The sequence below is a fragment of the Megascapheus bottae genome, chromosome 25 (assembly GCF_031878675.1).
Source record: "Megascapheus bottae isolate mThoBot1 chromosome 25, mThoBot2.hap1, whole genome shotgun sequence".
Taxonomy (NCBI): Eukaryota; Metazoa; Chordata; class Mammalia; order Rodentia; family Geomyidae; genus Megascapheus; species Megascapheus bottae.
Window position 1 is genome coordinate 2,620,638 of NC_143533.1, and position 22,596 is coordinate 2,643,233.

Here is a 22,596-nt window from a genome sequence, read left to right on the forward strand (position 1 = left end):
TGCAAGTGTGGGCAGGAAGTACAAGTCCAGATCTGAAAAGGCCTTGGATAAGACAGCAGAGAATAAAAGTGCCCATTTGCTGATACCACTTAAAGATAGGATGTGGCACAATTCCCAGCTAAGGGCGTATACACAGACATGCGCCAGGTATGGGCGCTTATCCATACAAAACCAGGCATGTGGATGGGGAGTTCAGGACCACCACGCCTGAGGTCAGCCATCTCAGTAGGTGTGGTGGCCTGCATCTGTCATCCCAGCTATGAGTAGGGGATTTTGCTTCAGGCTAATCCCGAGTCCCTATCTTAAAAGTAACTAAAATCAAAACAAACAAAACCCACTGAAAACTAGAAAAGAGCAAGGGTTTGGCTAAAGTAGTAGAGTATCTGTCTAGCAAGCAAAAGGCCCTGAGTTGCAACCAAAAATAAGTATGTAAATAAATCTAGGTTTAGTCAGCTAGTTGAGGTGGAGTGTTTTCTTGAACAACTATCTAACAGTCAGAACAAAGCAGGAAAAGCAACACATTTTACAAATCACAGTGCCTACAAGATTAAATGCCCATTTTTTTTCTTCCTAGGATCAGAATATTCTCTGGTACTGAGAGTTAGGGAAAAACAAAACACAACACCTTTTTCCTTTCTTATAATCTTCAAAAAAAAAAAGCACGTCATTCTTTTTCACTTTTGTGTCTCAGAAAAAAAAATACAGGGAGACAAGTAGCCTTGGATTGGAGGGCAGATAAGAGCTTCCATTGGTTCAGCAGAGTCCAGTCCACTGAATGAAGCACACGCCCACTAGTGCCACGCTCACCGCCACACACTGTGCTAGGCAGAGTGACAACACACACCATTACATGTCTCTGATTTGGACAAGACAGAAGAACGCAATTGTTGGGATATGGAAAATACTACTTCCAGCAGCTGTAAATGAGACATATGCCAAGGGTTACCTGAGTCACCTGCCTCCTGCCAGGCTCTTCCCACTTGAACACTGTAACTGGGCTCTTCCTACAGTGCCCATTCTTCTTGGTACTTTGCTGAATGGTACAAGCACACTAAAACATTCTAACTCTAGATGTCTTTAAACAGGACAGCATTTGACAGGGGTGCGGAGAGGGAAGGAAGAAGGGGATGGAGGCGGTGGGGGTGGGGGGAGAAGAAATGATTCAAAACCCTAACTCTGGTTATTGTCCCAGTAAGCTTTGCCACCCTGGATTACCTGTGCATTAGGGTACAAATGCCACTGGCCTCAGCTGGAAGCAGCTGGCTTTGGAAGACCAGATTTCTGGGTTCCAGCTGTGATTCCACACATACATGGGTTATCTATTCCCCGACCTGAATTTTTCTGCCTATAGTTGCTGGTAATCATCCAAGAGATTTTTTTTTTTTCAGACAACACAGTAGTTGAAAAAAATAAAACCTGAATACTGGATTGAACATTTCTATTGATATTTTCACTTTCGCTGCATGAAGTATAAAGTTTTATAACTACTCAGGGCTCTAGATTAAGAGCCTCTGGCCAGAAACTGGCCTATCTAACAGCCAGTCCTCTGGGAGCTGCTGGCGGGCGCAGGGGTGCCTCTCTCATCTAACACAGGCCTGAGAAGTTCACTGGAGGTTTCGCTGCTATAGACTATAAAGAGTGGGGTAGGAGGTATAAACTATGTCAACACAGCAGTCAGGTTCTGGGTCAGAGGAGTTACAGGGCAGAGCGAGAACGTGTGTGAAATATTACTTGAATGAGATCCCAGGATAGCATGCATCTTGGGCCACTGGTCCTGGAGAGTCAGGTAAGAGCACCCAGAGGAATCAGGAGGTAAGTGTGAACCTGTGAACAACGGCAGGCGGAGCCAGGATTACTGGAAGGCTGGAGAGCTGCAGGCACAGCATTCAGGTACAGAGAAGGATGGATGGCTCCCCTCAGGAACGGCGAGGCATTATAACACGGCTTCAGTGACGACACAGGCCTTCTACCCTAGCTATTTGGATCAGCTTCTCATCACACAGACTCCTGAAAGAAGCGGCGGAATCATTGCTCTCCTTTTGGGGAATAGCTTTGAGGCAACGTTGATCGGATTCCAGAAAGTTCTACCTGCAGGTGGACAATCCTTTCTCCAGTTTCACCCAGGATCTCCTGGACATCAACTCTCACCCACATGACAGGATCTTGAATGCCGCTGGCCTCAGTGCACAGAGCAACACATTTTTAGTCTCAACTCAAATCATCCTCCTTCCCACTTTATTGAAGGAGGAGCGATGCACTGCAGATGGACAGACCGAGCTGGAGGCGAGGCGGAAACAGGGTGAAGGCCTACGTTATTTACACTGTCAACTACACTTTTTTTTTTGCCTTTTTTTTTTTTTTTTGGCCTGGCTCTGAGAGCCAGGCCGGGATCGGATGACTGTAGAGGGGCACAGAGGAAGAACAGCAGAGCCCACTATCAAGTTTTCCTCAACTCCTCGCTCTTCCCCTTGGGCATCATCTCTGGGGAGTAGAGAGAGGCAGGGTGTGACAGGAGCTTTTCTCTCCCGTGGACTTCCCGGTGCTTGGTAAGGACAGAGCTCTTACTGAAACGTTTGCCACACTGGCCACATCCATAGGGCTTCTCCCCGCTGTGGCTTCGCCGGTGTTCTCGCCATCGGGTGCAGCTGGTGAAACTTTTCTCACAGTCTCCACACTTGTAGGGGTTCTCTCCGGTGTGGACTCTGCGGTGGGCACTGAAGTGAGAGCTGTTGGTGAAGCTTCGCCCGCATTCTCCGCACTGGTAGGGCTTCTCTCCTGTGTGTGTCCTCTGGTGGATGATGAGGCTGGAGCTCTGGCTGAAGCACTTCCCGCACTCTGCACATCTGTATGGCTTCTCACCCGTGTGGACTCTCTGGTGGGCTCCAAAATTTGAGGAGTCATTAAAGCTTTTCCCGCAGTCCAGGCATTTGAAAGGCTTTTCTCCAGTATGGATTCTCTGGTGTCTCATCAGGCTCCGGCTTCTGCCAAAGCCCTTCCCGCAGACACTGCACTTGTAGGCGTTCTCTTTCTGGTGGGTCGCCCGGCACACAAGCCGGGCGTTCTTCCCAAAGCTCTCTCCGTACTTGAGGAGTCTGGAGGGCCTCTTCCCCATGAAAGGCCTCGGGTGCACGACGGCTCTCCCTAAATCTCTCTGCGAAGCCATCAGCTTCCCTTGTCTCGATGCTTGGAGGCTTGCCCATGGTCGTCCTGAGATGAACTCTCTTTTCTGATACTTGCTGGGATCGGCATTCTGGGGAACAGCTCTTTTAGACTTTTCTGGAAAGGCCCAGTGGGGATCAGTGTCCTTATACATTACATGGGACTGGTCCTCCTTCATAGAACTTACAATGTCAAAATCTGGAGGAAGGGAGAAGACAATACAAATTCATACACTTGTTTGCTATTTTAGCTAACCAATTAACCTGGCCTGTAAGGTTTGGCATATCATGAATCCTTTATATTTCATGGGCTACAAATCTTGTGCCTCTTTTATCTTATTTTTCAAAAGTTATATAAACTACGACTTGTGGGCAGGGATAGGAAGGGAAACTAGGGGAAAATGAAGGAAGTGTACGCCTTGATACACCAGTCAACTCAAGCAAATTAAAGTTACTTGTGTCAAGAAACCAGCTGCATTACTTCCTGTACTCCTTTCTGTGGTGCACCCGGAGGCTACACAAAGAGCTTTCAGGGGCTCACCGAGGTCTGAGGGTACAAATACAGAGACAAAGTAAACATACAAGACCCATGACACCATCTCCTTTCTATTGGAGACCTCTTACCATGTGGGCTTTGCAGTAGACCAGGAGGCCCCTGGAATTCTGGCTCTTGTATAGTTTCCTCCTCGCTCATCCTGTCACTTCCAGAATCTTCTATTACTGCCTCCTGTGAACTCTCCTCAGCTTCCCAGCCTGTAGATTCCTGAGGTTCAACCTCAATATTCACTCTTTCTTGTCTTGGGGGTGGAAGTGTTTCTTCTGGCATGTTGGTGGAGGGGGCAGGTGCCCGAGCATTAATCAGAGCATCCATCTCCTTGTAGAATGCACATGTCTCTAGCACGTGGCCATTCTTCACCTTGCGGTAGCTCTTCTGAAGGCTTTTGAACTTGGTTCGGCACTGTTCTGGTGTCCGGAGGAAGCCACATTCTCGAAGTTGTTCAGCCACGGCTCCGTACAACTTGCTCTTCCGATGACAGGCCTGAAGGGCTTCATAAAACCGTGTCTCATGAAGGATTTCAAGGAAAGTCTTGGTTTCTTCATAGCCCCAATGCACACCTGCCATTCAAAGATACAGTTCAAAGATATAAGAACAGGAGCCTGGCGCTTCTACACTACATCTATTACAAAACATAAGGGCAAAAATCTCATTCACAGTAGCAACAGGAGATACAATATACCCACGAATAATCTTGGTAGGAAACGAGAGGATCTACATTAAAAATGACCATAGTTTGGGGCTGGGCTTTTGGCCTACTGGTAGAGTGCTTGCCTAGCATGCACAAAGACCTGTGTTTGATTCCTCGGTACCACATACATAGAAAAGCCAGAGGTGGTGTTGTGGCTTGACTGGTAGAGCTCTAGCCTTGAGAAAGCCCAAGGGCACTGCTCAGGCCTTGAATTCAAGCCAGAACTGGAAAAAAATGACAATAGTTTATTGAAAGATACAAAATAAAAGTGTTTCTGTACTGGAAGGCACAAATTGTACAGACATAATTTTTTTCTTTGTCAGTTGTGGGGCTTGAACTCTGGGCCTGGGAGTTGTCCCTGAGCTCTTCAGCTCAAGGTTAGTGCTCTGTCACTTGAGCCACAGTGCCACTTAAGAGTCTCACGGACTTTTTGTGTCCCAGATTGCTTTGAACCACGATCCTCAGATCTCACCTCCTGAGTAGTTAGGATTACAGGCGTGAGCCACTGACACCCTGCTAGACATTAATTCTTAAATGAATCCATAAAGGCAAAATCCAACTAGGGCTTTGATCTGCAGTTCACCTCCAGTATGCTCTCTCAATCCTCCCTGTGCTGTGAAGGACTTGGCTGTCCACAGGGTCTCCTCCCTGTGGCTCAGAAAGGACTAGAGCACCTCACAGAAACTCCTGCAGAGCTCCTATCACTTCTTCACCCAGTCTTCCTTGAGGAGCAAAACCTTGTGCAGAGTAGTGATGAACTCTCTATGCTCACCAAACGCCGAGTCTATGGTATGTGCATGACCAGTGGGCATTTGGCATTGACAGCAGATTGCTTTTCAGAGCAGATGCGGGTTGATTTGTTAAATGTGCTTTAGTGCGCTGTGGGGACAATGGTTTCCAGCCTCCATCTATAGTTACAGGGTCATCTCTTCTCCCCTGACCTCCAGGCTCCCATACCTGACATCCCAAGAGCCCCACTTGTATGTCTATGGATTCTCAGATGGGTGCCTACCTATGTATGCATAAGCAATCTTCCCATCTTTTGGGCAGATCTATTTATTCTGAGTAGGTGAAGGGGAGAAGACCTTGCTGACAACAGTGAGGACCAGGTAATGCTATATCTCAGGGTTTTCTGAGCTCCTTCATCTACATCCCACTCAACACTGATGTGTTGGCGAAACCCACTGCCCTTACTCAGTGTTTCTACATGAGTTTGCCAGGCAGTTTAACTCTGTAGTTCAGACCCCAAATTCTCAATGGTAGCTATCGTTTGCGTAGGGGTAGCCTTTTACTATATCTGCATTTCTGTATTTAAGATGCATCTCCCACAAGCAATGTATAGGTGAATTGTTTTTTGGTGCTACTGAGGTTTGACAATAAAACCTCAAGCTTGCTAGGCTGACATTCTTCCATCTGAACCATGCTTCCAGCTTAACATTTTGCGGGTTATTTTGGAGATGGAGTCCAGTGAACTTTTCTGTTCATACTACCCTTTCTTCCCATAGCCTTCCAAGAAGCTATGATTTCAGGCAGAAACCATTGGGGTATAGCATTTAGTTTATTTTCAAATGTGTGACTACCTCAGTCCTGTAATTTTATAAATAATGATGTGTATGGAGTTATGTCTACTTCTGAATTGTTGTTTTCCTATCTGACTAATCTATTTTGTGTTTCTCCTTTTTACTATTTTTTTTTTTTGCCAGTCCTGGGCTTGAGCTCAGGGCCTGAGCACTGTCCTTGGACTTTCCCAAGGCTAGAGCTCCACCACTTGAGCCTCAACACTACTCCCAGCTTTTTTCTATGTATGTGATATCGAGGAATCAAACCCAGGTCTTCGTGCATGCTAGGCAAGCACACTACCACTAGGCCAAACTTTCGAGTCCTAGTTTTCTTTTATGTTAGACAAAAAAATTATATTTTGTGTTCACTTTTTCACTCCTTCAACTTGTTCATATTTAACTGGGTATCCTAAATGGTGTAAAACATACCTTTCAACTGATTACTTTATACTAATTCTCAAATAATACTAGAGCCTCAGAACCATTCAGCTCCTTTGCTTCCTTCCAGAGGGTCCCAAATGAAAGCATACCCTCCAGGCCCACCAGAGCTGCTACCTGGGCATCTTAGTGCCCTGTCAGTTATGCCGTCATACCACAGAGAAGGCTGCAGGGTTTCTGACAAGCCCTCCCTAGCTTTGGTCATGTCTCATTTCTTTCTTCTCCCCAAGACCACACTTCTGTTTTCAGACCAGGAACATATCATGATCCTTACCACTCAGGTTTTGAAACAAGACAGGGGCACCACGGACTTCAGACTTGCGGATAAATTCAACGCCCATTTCATCACCATCAGAGTCTTCAGCAGCTTCCTCCTGCACCAAACTGACCTGTTCTCTCCTGCAGACAGCGATCCTCTTCAGTCGGGGAAGAGAGATCGCCTGCTTTGGCTTGTCAGAGGATGATGCATGGGCCGCAGGGTTCAGCAGGGCATCCATGTCCTCAAAGAAGGCACAGGGTTCCAGTGCATGCCCATTCCTCACTTTCCGATAGCTTTTTTGAAGACTTTTGAACTTGGTCCGACACTGTTCCGGTGTTCGGAGGAAGCCACATTCCCGCAACCACTCAGCTACAGCACCGTACACCTGGCTGTTTCGGGGACAAGCCTGCAGTGTTTCATAAAAGCGAGACTCCTTGAGAATGGCAAGGAAAGTCTTCGTCTCTTCATAGCTCCAGTGCACACCTGCGATTTTCTCATCTTCCAAGCCCCACTGCTGCGGCTCCCTCCATGCTTTCCCCACACTCCTGGCAGGGATCTGGACGGCAGGGACTGCCTTTTCCTTGACATGGCTGCTTTGTGGGGTGCCCCTCTTATTCAAGGAATGTAGGCCTACAGTCCATGGCTCCTTTCTTGGTTCCAACTGGGCTGTCTTGTTAGATGCAGACACAGCACCCCCTACAGAAAGAGAAATGCCTCATGTAGGCAGGGATGTCGTTACTGTGTGCCTCAGTCTGCTGCTGGACCCACCTGTCATGCCAAGGCTTTCCTTAGCTATGACCACATGTGTCTTTGCACATATGCCTCTACAATGCTGGGGCTTTGCTTTTGTTATATTATACACCACTTCCTTTCCTTGCTAGTTTTGTCAGAAATATTAATTTTAAGGGTAAGGCACATTTGTTACCACTGATTACCAACCTTGTGTAAGGTTCAAAGCGTGTTTCAGATACATACTCATTACAAAATAATCTGTGATTTTTGCTTACCACACATCTATTCCCTCCTTGGCTACCTCAAAAACATGTATCTCTCAAAGTCTTGAGAGATGTAAAGATTCTTGTTCAACATTATACAGCTATACTAATCCAACAGCATGGTACCAACACAAAACAGAGACAGTGAAACAGAACATCCCAGAAATAAATCCATCTATCTATGGTCAACTCACCTTTCATAAAGGAAAGCTTATTCAAAAACTGGTGCTGGGAAAACTGAGTATCTGTATTCAAGAGAGTGAAATTAGGCCCTTATCTTGCTACTCACGAAAGTGCAAAACCGAAACCATAAAATACATATGTGTGTATGTGCGTGTGTGTTTATTTGATATGCCATCATACCACTGAAAGCACAGTTAAAAGAAAAATAAACTTGGATTAAACTAAAAACTTCCATGTAGCAACGGAGCATCAACAAAGAGAGAGCCAAGAGGATGAAATTAGTAAACCATAGATCTGGTAAGATGTTAAAATCTAAACTGCATAAGGAAAAAGCAAAAATATGATTTATGATTAATAAGGGGCAGTGGACCTGATGAGATAGGATATAAAAATGGTCCACAGATTCCTGGAAAAGTACAGCTTCCTAAATCAGCAACCACCAAGAACTCCACCTCACACCTGTTAGAATGTGTACTAGCATAAAAACAAAGAAGTAGAAGGGTTGGAGAGGAAGTGAAGAAAACAACATTGTACAACTGGTGGGGATAAAAGCATATAGCTATTACAGGACACAGCATTATTTATCTAGAGGTTCCCTCCAATTAAAAATATAATGACTGGGGCTGGGAGTGTGGCCTAGTGGTTAAAGTGCTTGCCTAGCATGCGCAAAGACCCGGGTTCAATTCCTTGGTACCACATACATACAAAAAAGCTGGAAGTGGTGCTGAGGCTCAAGTGGTAGAGCTCTAGCCTTAAGAAAATCCAAGGACAGTGCTCAGGCCCTGAGCTCAAGCGCAGGACTGGCAAAAAAAAAAATACAATGACTGTGAGGACCTGTTTCTGAGTACAGATTAACAATACAGCTTCCCTGTGGCCTGGCTACCTGAATTCTCTAAGTGTGTTGCCTTGCTACTAGAGGCAGGTTTTACGGAGGACGCTCTGGATTGCATGGTATGCATACCAAGCAGTCCAGAGCAATGGTATGAAGCAGGTTTTGATTCCACAATGAGGAGGATAGGTTAAGATGGCTCGCTGGTTTTCAAGAGTGCATTGTTACTGGTATGCCATTTAAAAGTGGACATTGTTAATTTGCCTTTGTCTACTTCATTTGATATGGTTCATTTTATAATCTCTATTTTATTTAGTGTCTGTATGTCTAACAGAACTTTCTCTGATTCTAGAATTGTCCTGTAATAGTGCTATCAATGTGGTTAGGTTACTGAGTATTGATCTACAGCTACTGCCACTAAGTAGCTAAAGCTTAAATTTTATTTAATTAATGTAATAAACTTGTGCCTAATTGCATCAGGCAGGATTACTTTATCCTATATATACATACATAATTTATGTGAGTTATATATTGATATCAGTGTACAGTTTTGGCCTATGATTTTACTCACAAGTAAACAGTTACTATTCTGAGTAAGAGCCTGCATTGAATGAATCCTACTTATCGTTTCTCTTAAAGCACATATAAAGAGAATCTTCCAAAAAATGATGCCATTCAAATGATTCTCAACATGCTATGGAGGTTTTAGGATTTAAATTAATTACTCTGTTTTCATTGCTTTTTTTTAAAAAAAGATTTCCATTCATTCATCCAATGAACATCAGTTTATACATCAGGAGGCTCTGGACTAGCAGTTGGATTATTACTGTTAAATAACAACAAATCCAAAAAAAACTTCATGGAACATTTAATGGAGTGAATGTGTATAAGACTGTATGTTTCATAATTTGTCAGTCTTTTCCACTAACTCCTTTCCAGTGTTTTAATTCCCAAATGACTACATTCTTTTCTCAATGGAAAGGAGATATGTGATTGCACGGGGAGTGTGGAGATAATTTTGAGCATTAACCTTCACCTCTGACTACTTAATCACCAGCAGGAAGGAGTATACTTGTGAAGGGAAGACTTCTTACCGAGGGACACCGTGTTCCCAGCGCTGCTGTCCTTCCTGACATCCCGGCAGAAGCCTCTGTGAACAGGAACTGGGTGTACTCTCTTTCTGTAGGAAAACACTCTTGTTGTGTGGGTGTCTCTTGGGGGTTCCTGTAACAATACCAACACCAATGACTACCAGGGTACGTTCTGGGTAGATCAAGGATGAGGCAGAAGAGGCCTCTGAAGAATTGGAATGAAGGAGCCAGCTGTGTACTGTGTACCGAACAAGGTGACAGGAGTCAGAACACAAGAGAAGCATTTCGTTACTCCCATGACTGGCTCCAATCTTTTCTGAAAAAGAACCTGGCAGTGGAGTGGCGTGGTGGTGGTGGGGAGGGTCATTGGAGGGAGTAAAATAATTGGAAGGCAGTGAAGGCCCGGGAAATAGTGGTGAATGAACACTCTAGGAAGGCAGGCCAGGGAGGACAATTACCCCTCACCTGGGACCCTGCGGGAAGACGTGTGGTGGTCACCTCCCCATCCACTGTGCTCCACTCATTAGCAGAGGCAGGAACCCAAGGGGAAGACCGAGCTGTAAAAAGAGAAGAAACAATTAGTAATGAGTAATTCATCTAGCCTCTCCTGTTAAGGAATGAATATGTGTGAAAAGAGATTTAAGAAGAAAAAATCAAAAGGTCACCTTTTCAGTGAGTTCAGAGCAATGCCGCAAACTATGTTACCCTAAAGCTGGGGCTCACAAAGTTAGTGCTTTCAGGGAGTAGGCAGGCAATGTGTGACGAGGGAGGCTAGGCAGACACTGGGAGGGGGGAACTGGAGTAAATACATCCCATTGAAAGGGCATAGCCATGGGTTATGGCCAGGAGCTCCAGCTGTTGTAGTTTCAAAGTGATTTTTATTTCAAAAATCAGACTTTTTTGAAATCTCAAAACTAAAAGCAAACAACTATGCCTCCAAACAACAATAACAACAACAAGAAAACTCCTTGTAAGTGAAATAAAATAAATGTGATGTGGTGTGCAGATGATCAGTTTATGATTTTAAGTCTAAATTAAGACTGTATGGCTAAGTACAGTACTGGGAACTTAGTAAACAGATACATAGTAGTAGACTCTGCAGGTAAATGAAATCCTATAGGCAGAAGGAAGATATATTACATGTAAACTTAAAAAAAAAACCCTATCCTTATATATAAAGGATACATAGCGATATATGTGGTCTAACTTTATCCCTGGAATATACGGGGGAAAAACTAGAACTATCATTTGTGAGCAAGAACTTAAAAGCTTGCTTTTCCACTGTCCACAGAATCAAAACAAATCATCTCCTTGAAAACATTATATTCCCACATGGCTGCAATCATAGCTCTTCCTTTAGAATGATGTTCCCTTTCTACCCCTCATACTTTTGCTCTCTGTACTCCAGTCAGCACTGTAGCAGAAAATATTTTTCTACTTTCAGAATGTATTATCACCCTAGATGATGAATAGGTAGCCCCTGGATTAAGCTCATCAGCTAATCCCTGGACTCTTGCAAGTCATCGATCAAGGGAATGCCCACACTCAGGGACACACTCATTCATGTCTGCAATGAATTCTATCATGTATACATTTAAATTGGAGAGGGACATACAAGTGGGGTATGGTAGTAGATCTTATCTCTTGGTAAAGCCTTGTATACATTAAGAGTTGAGGTTTAAAACTGATTTGGCAGTGGGGTGTTGGTGGCTCATGCCTGTAATCCTCGTAATCCTCAGTACTGAGTCTGAGATCTGAGGATTGTGGTGCGAAGCCAGCTGGGGCAGAAGAGTCTGTTATACTATGTCCACTTAACCACTCCAAACCACATCTTCAGAAATGAAGGTGTGGCTCAAGTGGTAAAATGCTAGCTTTGAGCAAAATAAGCTCCAGGACCAGCACCAAAAAAAAATTGTTTTTGGCATGATGGGAGGGAGGCCCTTTATGCTACTGTGTTAAATGTATCCTTGTCATTTCCCTTTCATTGATGAAGGAACGTAAAGTTTGAGAAATAACCTAAACAATGCCACATATTTTGTTTTTAAGGACATCTGGATCTTGAACTCAGTTCTTCCTGCCTTTGCAGCCTCCGTGCAATGATGTTCTTCACATTTACCTAAGATCCTATAGGTAGGGGGGCAGGGCAAGATGTAGGTGATCCAGTGATATTTCTGCCCCTCTTTTTCCCCCTCCCCACATCTGTGAAGAGTTTATTTAGTAAAGGCCACTCAGGAGAGTGAGCTGCAGAACCTGGAAACCCATTGTCCATCATATGGTCTGGAACTCACTGTTTTGTATTGTCCCGCCCTATCTTTCTTCCCCTCCCCTTCTGCAACTTGTCAGGTGGTGAGTGGTTTGTCTGAAATAAGCCAGACCCTCCTGAGTGGTATCTGTCCCTCTTTTTAAATCTAAGATGGAGCCACACTTCCGAGGATGGAAAGATAAATGGGCTGGGAAGGGCAAGGTGGGTCACTTTCTTTTCTTTTCCTTCCTTCCTTCCTTTTCTTCTCCCTCTCCCTCCTTCTCTCTTTCTGTCTTTCTTTCATTCCTTTTTTTGTCAGTCCGGGGCTTGAACTCAGGGCCTGGGCACTGTCCTTGGGCTTTCTCAAGGCTAGTGCTCTACCACTTGAGCCACAGCGCCACTTCCAGTCTTTTCTGTGTATGTGGTACTGAGGAATAGAACTCAAGGCTTTGTGCATGCTAGGGGAGCACTCTACTACTAGGCCACACTCCTGGCCTCAGGGTGGGTCATTTTCTTGTATCGACTTGTTTCATTCATGTCTAGGGCACCTGTATTTCAAGTGTCTTTTCTCTGTAGAGATTCATTGTTTACTGTCTGGAATGCCTTAATGTGTCTCAAATTTGGAACATAAATATCTTATTTTCATTTTCAATATTTCAAGTTGCCTGCAGTCTGGCAAAAGCACACAGATATGTAGCAGTATGAAAAAAAATTCTCTACGTGGACAACAAAGATTTAAAAAATAACTACAAGTCACAGTGCTAAGGAGATGATATATTCCGCTCTGGTTTCTGCACTGAATGTGTTTTTAAGGTCTTCTCACCATTCCTGGGCAAGGGCCGATGCACTCTCTTTCGAGCCAGCTGTTCTTGATGTCCTGAGTGCAGGTTTCTAGCTTCTTCCAAAGATACCACTCTGCGTTGGGGTTCTACCTGATCTGGCTGGAATTCTGCTATCTCCCACACAGTTCCACGTGGAGCTTGCTTCTCTGAGTGCAGGTGACTGTTGACCTGGGAAGTGAAAACAATACCATAATAGATGAAAAAGAGATCCAAAATCAGGGCTAAATTTCTCCAAGAGAGAGGTAGAGGACAGAAGATCTGAGAAAGAATGAAATTTCCCCCATTCCCGATAGAGCCTCTGAGGATGACTGGTTCACAGTACTGTGTGGAAATTTGGACAAGAGAACAAGAGAGGGAAAAGGAGAGGGGGGAGAGGGAGAGAGAAAGGGGGGGCAGGTGCTGCTGTTCTGAATTTAGGGCTTTGCATTCTCTCTTTTTTTTTTCTGCTTGAGGCTGGCACCCTACCACCTACACAGAATATTCTTTATTGATAAGGTGGGAGAAACCTGTTAGAGATAAAGTACAGAGCATCTTTCTTAGTCTTCTTCTGAGCCAGTACTAGGGCTTACATTTGACCTGGAGCCAGATGCAGTGGCTCATGTCTGTTATCCTAGCTACTCAGGAGGCTGAGATGTGAGGATGGTGGTTGGAAGCCAGCCCTCTTAGGGGAAGGTCCGTGAGACTCTTATCTCCAATAAACGACTCAGAAAAAAGTCAGAAGTGATGCTGTGGCTCAAGTGGTAGAGTGCTAGCCTTGAGCCAAAGAAGCTCAAGGACAGTCCCCAGGCCCTGAGTTCAAACTCCAGGACTGGCAAAAACCAAAACAAAACCAACTCTACCTGGGCTTCATGCGATCCTTGAGCTTTTTTGCAAAAGGCTAGTGTTCTACAACTTGAGCCACAGCTCCACTTCTGGCTTTTTGGTGGTTATTGGAAGGTAAGAGTCTTAGGGACTTTCCTGTCCCTGCAGGCTTCAAATCTGGATCCTTAGTACTTAGCCTCCTGAGTGGCTCTGAGGCTCAGAGCCTCTTAATAGATACCAAGTAGTCGCATCTATTAGATTCACAGAGGAGTGGGTTAGCTGCACACAAAAATATTCACCAGGGAACTGGAAACTTACAAAATTAATCTGCCCATCGATTTTTTTTTTCTGTTCCTAACCAACTCATCCTGCAGATAGATCTTTACAGAGTGCAAATCTTATGCTAGGTGAAGCTACAAATCTGACTAAAGCTGTAAGATTTCTGGAGGTTAATGAGGGCCCTGAAAGGCAACTAGACAAGCATGCAAAGCCACTGAGAAATAAAGACCTGGCAGAGGCACTAGTTGAAGAGTACAAGGATCAAGGCACTAAGAGCACTTCAGAAGACAGCACTGATAGTAAAGGATTAAAGGGATTCTGGGATAACTGAAGAAGTTTTTTTTTTTTTTTTCCAAGTCTATTCAGAGTCTAATCCTGTGAAGCATAATTATATTGTTCTCTAATATAGTTTTGTTGAGCACATTATACCAAGGATTAAAACAAGTACTTAGGTCAACAATGTTTAGTTTCATATGCAAGGTTGTTTCTTGCCAGTCACTTTTGCTTCAGGCTGGCACTCTATGATTGAGTGCCACGCCTCCACTTCCGGGTTTAGGCTGGTTAATTGGAGATAAGAGTCTCAGGGATTAGTCTGCCAGGATTGGCTTGGAACTGAGATCTCTCAGCTCTCTGCCTCCTGCGAAGCTATGATTACAGGTACCAGGCCTTCTCACTTGGAAGATTTTTTTCAAACCACATTTTACTCTTTCTCATTCAATACGAAACTCGAGTCTGCTTTTTAAGTGGGTTCTGATTAAGGGCTTAAAAAAAAAAATTAGCATTATTTTCCCACTTGTTCCTGCATCACGCACACACCTGCTTTTCCCCACCTTCTTTTTCCTTAAATACAAAAAGTCTGAACATCCTCTCTCACCTGCTGTCTTAGGGGTCCCGTCTCTTTTTCCAAATGTATGACCAGGGCCACCGCCTCCTCTCCACTCTCTGGACACTGCTTCTGGGCCCAAGCCTGAATCTTCTCCGGTAAAATGGTGAGAAACTGCTCGATCACCAGCAGCTCAAGGATCTGCTCCTTGGAACGCATTTCTGGCTTCAACCATCGGCAGCAAAGTTCCCAGAGTTTACTGAAAGCTTCGTGGGGTCCGGTCACATCCTCGTAACAGAACTGCCGGAAGCATTTGCGAAAGGTCTCACATTCAGTGCTAGCTGATGCTTCCAGAATGGACTCCGATGCCCACTCGGGGTCCTTTTCAACTTTCATTATTAGACACCCCTCAATCTCTAGGGGCTCGTCAATCTGAGGAGACAGAGCTGCAGCCATGCTCCAGCCCAGGAGTGTATCCCGTGTGTGTGTGTGTGTGTGTGTGTGTGTGTGTGTGTGTGTATTGGGGGGAGTGGGGGGGTCTAACCTGACGTCTAGGTCAGAGTCAGGGCTCAGAGAAGTCTCCCAGGGCTCCCCACTTAATCGTTTATGGAAGTGGGAGAAGGTGGGGGAATGGGGGTGTCAGCATGAACCGGGTGTACCAGGCTGATGAGTCAAATCTACCCTTAGGATTCTGATGAACGTGTACCCCAAAGTCCCCAAACCCGGGTCCCCTTCTCCAAACAAGGTGAGTCCCTGCAATATGATTTTCTGAGGTGCACCAGATCCTTTTAGTCCAAGGTGCAGCGGAGGGGGCTGGGGAAGGGATGGGAGGCCAGGAAGGGTGTGTGTGTGTGTGTCTGTGAATCCCCGGGAGGCCCGTCGGGCTCCCCAGAGGAGGCGAGGCCCCAGTGGGTGGGGACGGATGTGCAGGCCCCGCCCGGCCCTGGGTTCCGGCGGGCTCCGGATCAGGGCGCCTGCTTGGAGGGTGTGTGTGTGTGTCGGCGAACCCCCGGGTCGGTGGGTGGCTGGGCACGGACGTGCAGGCCCCGCCCGGCCCTGGGTCCCGGGCGCCGCGCCCAGGCCGCGGCAGGTGTCCGGTGTGGGAGTGCGGGCGGTACCCGAGAGCTTTTCCGGCCGTCCTCGGGAGGAAACCTCAGCGCGTCAGGGAAAGGCTTGTGTCAAGCGGTGGTTCCTCCCCCCCCGGAGGAAGTAAAAAAGACGCGGCCCCGACACGAGGCCTCCACGACGACCCGGGGGAGCGACGACCGGCTGGCTGCTGGCTCTCGGCCTCGTCCCGCTCGGCCCGGCGGGGAGCGCGGGGGGTGCTGGGAAGCGGCGGCCACGCATGCGCTGTCCGCGCCGCGCCCAGAGCCCCGGCGCCCTGCGCGGGGGTCCGTGCGAGCCGTCCTGACAGGCGAGGCGGGCGTGTGTGTATGTGTGTGTAGGGGGGGTGGTCTGCGTCGTGGAGTCTCGCGAGAGCGCGCGGCGTCGTGCTCCGGGGACTTTAGGGGATGAGGGGGTGATGCGAAGGATGCACCTCTGGATGTGGTGATGGAGTCCGGTCCCAGGCTTGGGGGTGGGGGGTGGGGGTGGGAAGTGGGACTCTTTGGTCTTGCGGAGGGATACGTCGTCTTTCCGCCACCGCCTCTCCCCGAGTGGCGGAGGGGTCGCGGCTGTCCGCCTTTTCCCAGGCTCTGCGGGGATGGAAGCGGGTGGGGTGTGGGGGGAGGGGGGTGTGGAGAGACTGCCCTCTTCCGGCGGTGCCGGGAAGTGCAGCAACACCGTGTCACCACACTGTTCCCCTGCATGTGCAGCGGGGGAGTCTATCCCTGCGCCCGCTGCACACGGCCAGCCGTGTTTTCGGCCCTTTGCAATGCACACTTTCCATGCATCCGCACGCATAACAGAGATCCTGGTTCTAGAGCGTGAGCAAGCTATCGGGGAACAGCGGACTTTGATTTCTTCGAAAGTTTTCGTGGCAACACCCGACGTGTAAAATTCTAGCGTGCAAGAAGGCTCTGAAGAGCTTGTACATGACAGGTGTAAGGTGAGGGAGGATTTTTCTTAATATATGCAAGGGGGGGTGTATCACATGGTATTTATAGAGTATTTATTATCATGCCCGACAGGTGGATAGGTGGTGAGCAAAAAACCAGGAACCTGTGGCCATTCCTGAGTGTCACAAAGTAATGGTCAGAGGTGACTACTATCCAGAAGATCTGAGGATCGTGATTTAAAGTCAGCCCCGAGCTGGGAAAATCAATCTCCAGTTAACCACCCAAAAAGCCGAAAGTAGAGCTATGGTTTAAGTGGAAGTGCTCCACCCTTGAGCAAAGAAGCTAAGAAACAGTGCCCAGGCCCTTGGTTCAAGCCCCAGTATACACACACACACACACACACACACACACACACACACACTCCCACCCAACAACTTGGAAGCTATGCCCCAGTCTTCTCACATGTGACAGACAAGATGTGAAAACCTTCCAGAGTCCATGCACTAGAGTTCTAGGACAAAAGCAAAACAATAACAAAACACATGCATCGTTCAAATATAAACAGGATAGATGAGTAGAGGGAATCAATACACTTGCCAAACCTAGAGAAATGAAGAGGAACCAGAGTATGAAGAGTATAAAAGGAGAGCATGGAAAGATACAAAAGGAAGATTCACCTACCCAAGTGTTTGCTAGGGAATCTCCTGGGGACTTTTCATGGCTCACCTAAGCCTGTTCCTTCAGCAGGAAAGACGGCCTCCAGTCGGCTGACCTCTTAGAGGTCTTCTCTGCCTGCTTCACTCAGTTCCTGTTAACTACCTGAGCCTTGAAGATTGCCGAATTGGTGAACTCTCTTCCTTTAACATCCTCAGGCTGCTGGGATATTATCTCCTGAAAACTACAAGGTGGCCTAAGCATATAAGACTATTTTATCTGAATCACTTCCTGTCACATTGATTAGTTACATCACCGTGCTGAAATCTCAACATACTGCATTCTAAAATGGAGGTAACCGGTTTTTATAGGATTTCTGTGAGGACTAGCCTTTGCCTAATTATCTTTGCTTTGGATCCCTAGCAATGCTTCTTTAAGAAAATCTTACCAGACCTTCTGACTCTATCTGTCCTTCTAGCACATACTGTGTGTGTGTGTGTGTCTGTGTGTCTGTCTGTGTGTACTGATGCTTGAAAGACTGTAGCCAGGCATGCTACACTGAGTATAGCCAGTCTCTTCTCCTTTCTTTTCTTGTGCTGTGTCTCCTTGTCCTCCTCTTCCTCCCCCTCCTTCTTCTCTACCTCCCCTTTCCTTTTCTTTAATTCCCCAAAAGAAATGGAGAAGGAGGAGGAGGAGGAGGAGGAGGAGGAGGAGGAGGAAGAGGAGGAAGAGGAAGAGGAAGGTGTTTCTTTGGTAGAACATCAGTTACCCCAGCTGTGGGTTTACCAGCACTTGAGAGCCAGAACTGGGGGTATTCCTCTGTCCATGGTGCTGATCCACTCTCTCTCTCTGGTCACTAGCCTGAAGAACTGTAACTTGGTTTTGTGTTTGGGATTTAACATGGGGGTTATGTGAAAGCAGATGTTAACTAGATAATAAGTTGTTGGGAAAAGTGTCACTTATGGCTGTGCTAAGTTAAGGAAAAATAAAACCAAGATTCCTATTTTCCAAAGGAGAAAAATTTAGTAATACCATTACCTCTTATTTTTTTGATGCCATGAAAATACAGTCTGATTGATAATTGAAAAGTGAAGCTGGCCTTGGTGGTAAGTACATGTAAGCCCTGTAGTTGGCAGGCAGCAGCAGGATGTTTGTAAGTTCAGTGTCAACTTGGGCCATTTAGCAATAATGCCCTGTTTATGTTGTTTTTGTTTTAAGGGAAGTGAAAGTGAGAAGATTGGAGATGTGTAAATTTGTCTGTTTCAGACAAAACATTCATATTTTAAAATACGATTTATACTTCAAACTAAGATATCACTAATTGAACCATTATTCTCCTTTCACAAAATTGTCTTTTTCATTAATAACAGATACCTTAGAACAAATTAAAATATCCCATTTTTTGTCTCTACCGAATAAGACAATAATGAAAATAACTCCATTATTTCTTGTCTCTTTCCCCTCCTTCTCTCTCTGGTGATTTGGAAATGAGCATGTCATATTTTTACAGATAGGAAAATGGTAGCCAAGTCCTTTGCACAGTCCTTCCAGGGAGTTCATGGAAAGGTGAGGATTGGGCACAAGGCCTTAGGAATCTAAAGAACATACTTTGTCAGAAGCTTTTGAAAATGTTTTGAGATGTGGTTCCTCCAAGGAGCCCAAACACCTGTGATTCAGCCTTCTTTCAGCAATGCCGTCTTCCTGTAGCCTGGCTTCAGAATTTAGCTAATGAGTTGTCAGGCTGACTTGAGTTGCTATTGATGGTAGTTCCTAATTTGTTTTTCCCTGCCATTTCACTAATGCGGTGTTGTGAGCAAACACTGCCTGTTGATTTAAACCTGCCACAGTAATCGTGCACGTGCATGTGCGCGCACACACACACACACACACACACACACACACACTTCCCCTGAACAGTCCACAGCTCTCTGATTAATCACATGTGTGAAGTATAGTGTTTACAGGAAATCGGCAGGTGGCAATTAGTATCTTGGAATTTATCTAGGAAATAACTAGAGCTTACACGTTAGTATGCAGATGTGGCAAGAACCAGTGACGTGTCAGATCCTAGGGTGCTGAGAGTGAGTGGTGGCTCCTGAGCACATAACAGCCAGTGGGTGCCACCCTGTATCAATTGTACACAAATGCTAGCATCTGCCTTTTCCTTCCAACACACAAAGCAGCCCTTGAGTGGATACATCAAATAGTTGCCTGACAGACCATCTTAGAGCCGCCTTTTAAAAAATACACATGACCTTTAGCTGTGTACCAGTGGTTTATTCCTGTAATCCTAGCTACTTTAGGAGGCTGAGATCTGACAATCACCATTCAAAGCCAGCCCAAGCAGGAAAGGCTTATCTCCAGTTAACCACCAAAAGGCAGGAAGTAGAGCTGTGGCTCAAGTGGTAGATCACTGCAGAGACCAGGAACACAAGTGCAGTCCTGTTGGAAGAAGCAAGAAGAGAAGGCAGTACATATTTATTTTATACTTACAGATAATCTTCATCAATTACTTAAAAATAATATATAAGGCATATGTGTGTGTTTTATTTAACTCATCTGTGCTTCTATGTATATCTATATTGTTATGGTCTGGATGAATCTCTCAAATGTTTATGTGTTAGAAACTATCACCAAATCCATCTGCCAATGGTATCGCAGCATTGGTGGCTCACTCTGGTAATCCTAGCGACTCAGGAGGTTGAGATCTGAGGATCATGGTTCCCATCCAATCCAGACATGACAAACCCATGAGAGTGTTTATCTCCAGTTAAAATCTGCAAAAAGGTGGAACTGGAGGTAGCGAGAGCTCCAACTTTGAGTTAAGGGGTAGTGCCCAGATCTGAGTTCATGAAAGCCCCAGTACTGGTACCAAAAACAAGACCCCCCCTTTCAAAAAAATTCAGAACAACCATTTCCCCCCCCAAATAAAGACTTCGGCCAATGGTTTTGGAGGTGGGGCCTCTTATTAGCATTAGATGAAGTCACAAAAATGGAGTCCTCATGAGTGGCTTTGTTAGAAGAGGAAGAGGACTTGAGCTGACTCCTTTGCTCTGGGTCATATTTAATATAGCTTGAGGCCCTCACTGAATGCTCAGCAGATGGATAGCATACAGTCAGATTTCCCAGACTCCAGAATCATGTGACAAACTTTTTATCTGTATAAGTCATCTGGTCTCAGGACCTGACTTCCAGCCCTTCATTCTGCTATCTGCTAGCCATGTGACCTCACAAGGAGAATCATCTCAAACCACTGGTTCTCATCCCTGGCCACATGTTAGCCACACTAGGAACTTTTACAAAATATACAATTTAGAAGACACTTAGAGATTCTGATTCTGTAGTTTTAGGTTGAAGGCCCACTCAATCAGGAAATTTCTTTTTTAGTTTAATTTTTTTGATTAAAAACTCTAAGACAAACAAATGGAGAGAGAAAGGATGAATGAATATGGTCTCATATAGGGGATACATATGTGAACATGGAACTGTGGTATGGTGATTCAATTGTGAGATACAAAGAAGCCACATTTTTTTTTTAATTTTTTGCCAGTTGTGGACCTTGAACTCAGGGCCTGGGTACTGGTCCTTGGACACTTTTTGCTCAAGGCTACCGCTCTGCCACTTGAACCACAGCACCACCTTCAGCTTTTTCTATGCATGTGGTACTGTGGAATTGAACCCAGAGCTTTGCACATGCGAGGCGAGTACTCTACCACTAGGCTATGCTCCCAGCCCAGAAGCCACATTTTGAGAGATTGAATTGGGAGTCTATTAGAAAGTCAGTGACTGTGAATGGATGCATGTACCCAAATGTATTTAATACTATTAGAAAACTGAGCCATGAGGGTTGTAAAGAGCTGAAATACAATCTCAACTTGGAGGGTAGGTGGGGTTGGGAGAGATGAGGGAGAATGATAGAAGAGGTGACATTAGTCAAGATGAATTATACTCATAGATGTGGAATTGAAACTCCTTTGTACAGCTACTTAAAGATAATAAAAGTTTAGCAACCACCCAAACTAAAAGCTCCCTTAATGACTTTACCATGCCATTCAGCATTCAGACACACTAAATTACCTTTGTCTAAGTGTTGCCTTCGCAAGTAATCTCTGTATGGGGTGTGACCTTGTTATAGCAGTTTTATGTTCTTTTAATTACACAGGTAACAAAGGAATTCATTCCAGCCATCAACAATTTGAAGACTATAGAACAAAGAGTATGGAAGGAATTCTTCCTCCCCCTTCCTCTTCCCTCATGTTGAAATAAGGTATTCAAGGAGAGCAATTTCTTTACAGGAATTAAAGAAAAGGAAAGGGAGCCAGGTGTGGTGGTTCACGCCTGTGATCCTAGCTACTCAGGAGGCTGAGATCTGAGGATCACGGTTCAAAGCCAGACTGGGCACTCTTATCTCCAATTAACCACTAGAAAACTGGAAGTGGTGCTGAGGCTCAAGGGGTAGCCTTGAGCTGAAGAGCTCAGGGACAGAACCCAGGAGTTCAAGCCCCATGACCAACCAAAGAAAAGGAAAGAAGAGGAAAAGGAGGAGGAAGGGGAGAGGAAGAAAGAAGAGACTGGCTATCCTCAGGATGCCTGGCTACAGTGTTTCAAGCACCAGTGTACACACAGACAGACAGACCCTGGAGTAGCTCAGGTGCCAATAATGCCATTCTTCATGTCTCTTGTCTCCTGGCTCTCCTCAGGTCATCATGGTGTTCCATTTCAGCTCTCCATTGGAGCTGATCTGGTTTGTTGGTATTATTTTTCTGCTCTTTCTTTCCTCACTTGCTCTTATGGCTCAGTTTTCTAACAATATTAAGTGTGTTCAAGGGCCTGCAGGTCTTGTGACAAGAGTCCACCTGCGATTGCTGGCTTTCCAATAAAGACTCGCAATTCGACCTCTCAAAATGTGGCTTCTCTGTTTTTCGCTACTGAGTTTCTTCTGTACAACAATGCATACTGAGGTAAACAGTGCTGAGTTCTCATGTACATTTTCATGTGAAACTTATTGTTTGCCTTTGTTTACAAAAGTGTGCAGATTCAATTAGAAATTCTTTAATAATATAAAGAGGATGGTTTGTATTGTTCAGTGACTGCCTTCTTTTTGCTCAATGATAATCTGTATCTCAGCGATTGCTTTATATCAGTAAATAAAAGTCCACCTGTTCCCTTTCTAATAGCTGTATCTATTCTATGAATAAT

The 22,596-nt window shown here is 45.4% G+C and overlaps 1 protein-coding gene across 2 annotated transcripts; it reads right to left on the bottom strand.

Annotated features, from left to right (window-relative positions):
* Positions 1–1,106: 1,106 nt before the first annotated feature.
* Zkscan2 (zinc finger with KRAB and SCAN domains 2) lies at positions 1,107–15,259 on the bottom strand. 2 transcript variants are annotated; one of them, XM_090357871.1, is made up of 7 exons: positions 14,798–15,259; positions 12,825–13,011; positions 10,225–10,316; positions 9,763–9,892; positions 6,677–7,357; positions 3,783–4,274; positions 1,107–3,357 (listed from the first exon to the last, which is right to left on the bottom strand). In XM_090357871.1, exons 1-7 carry the CDS (start codon positions 15,200–15,202, stop codon positions 2,438–2,440), a joined length of 2,907 nt encoding a protein of 968 aa, XP_090213997.1. In that variant the 5' UTR covers positions 15,203–15,259; the 3' UTR covers positions 1,107–2,437. The 2 variants fall into 2 exon arrangements, with proteins under 2 accessions (XP_090213997.1, XP_090213998.1); XM_090357872.1 differs by lacking the exon at positions 6,677–7,357.
* Between the last annotated feature and the right edge of the window lie 7,337 nt (positions 15,260–22,596).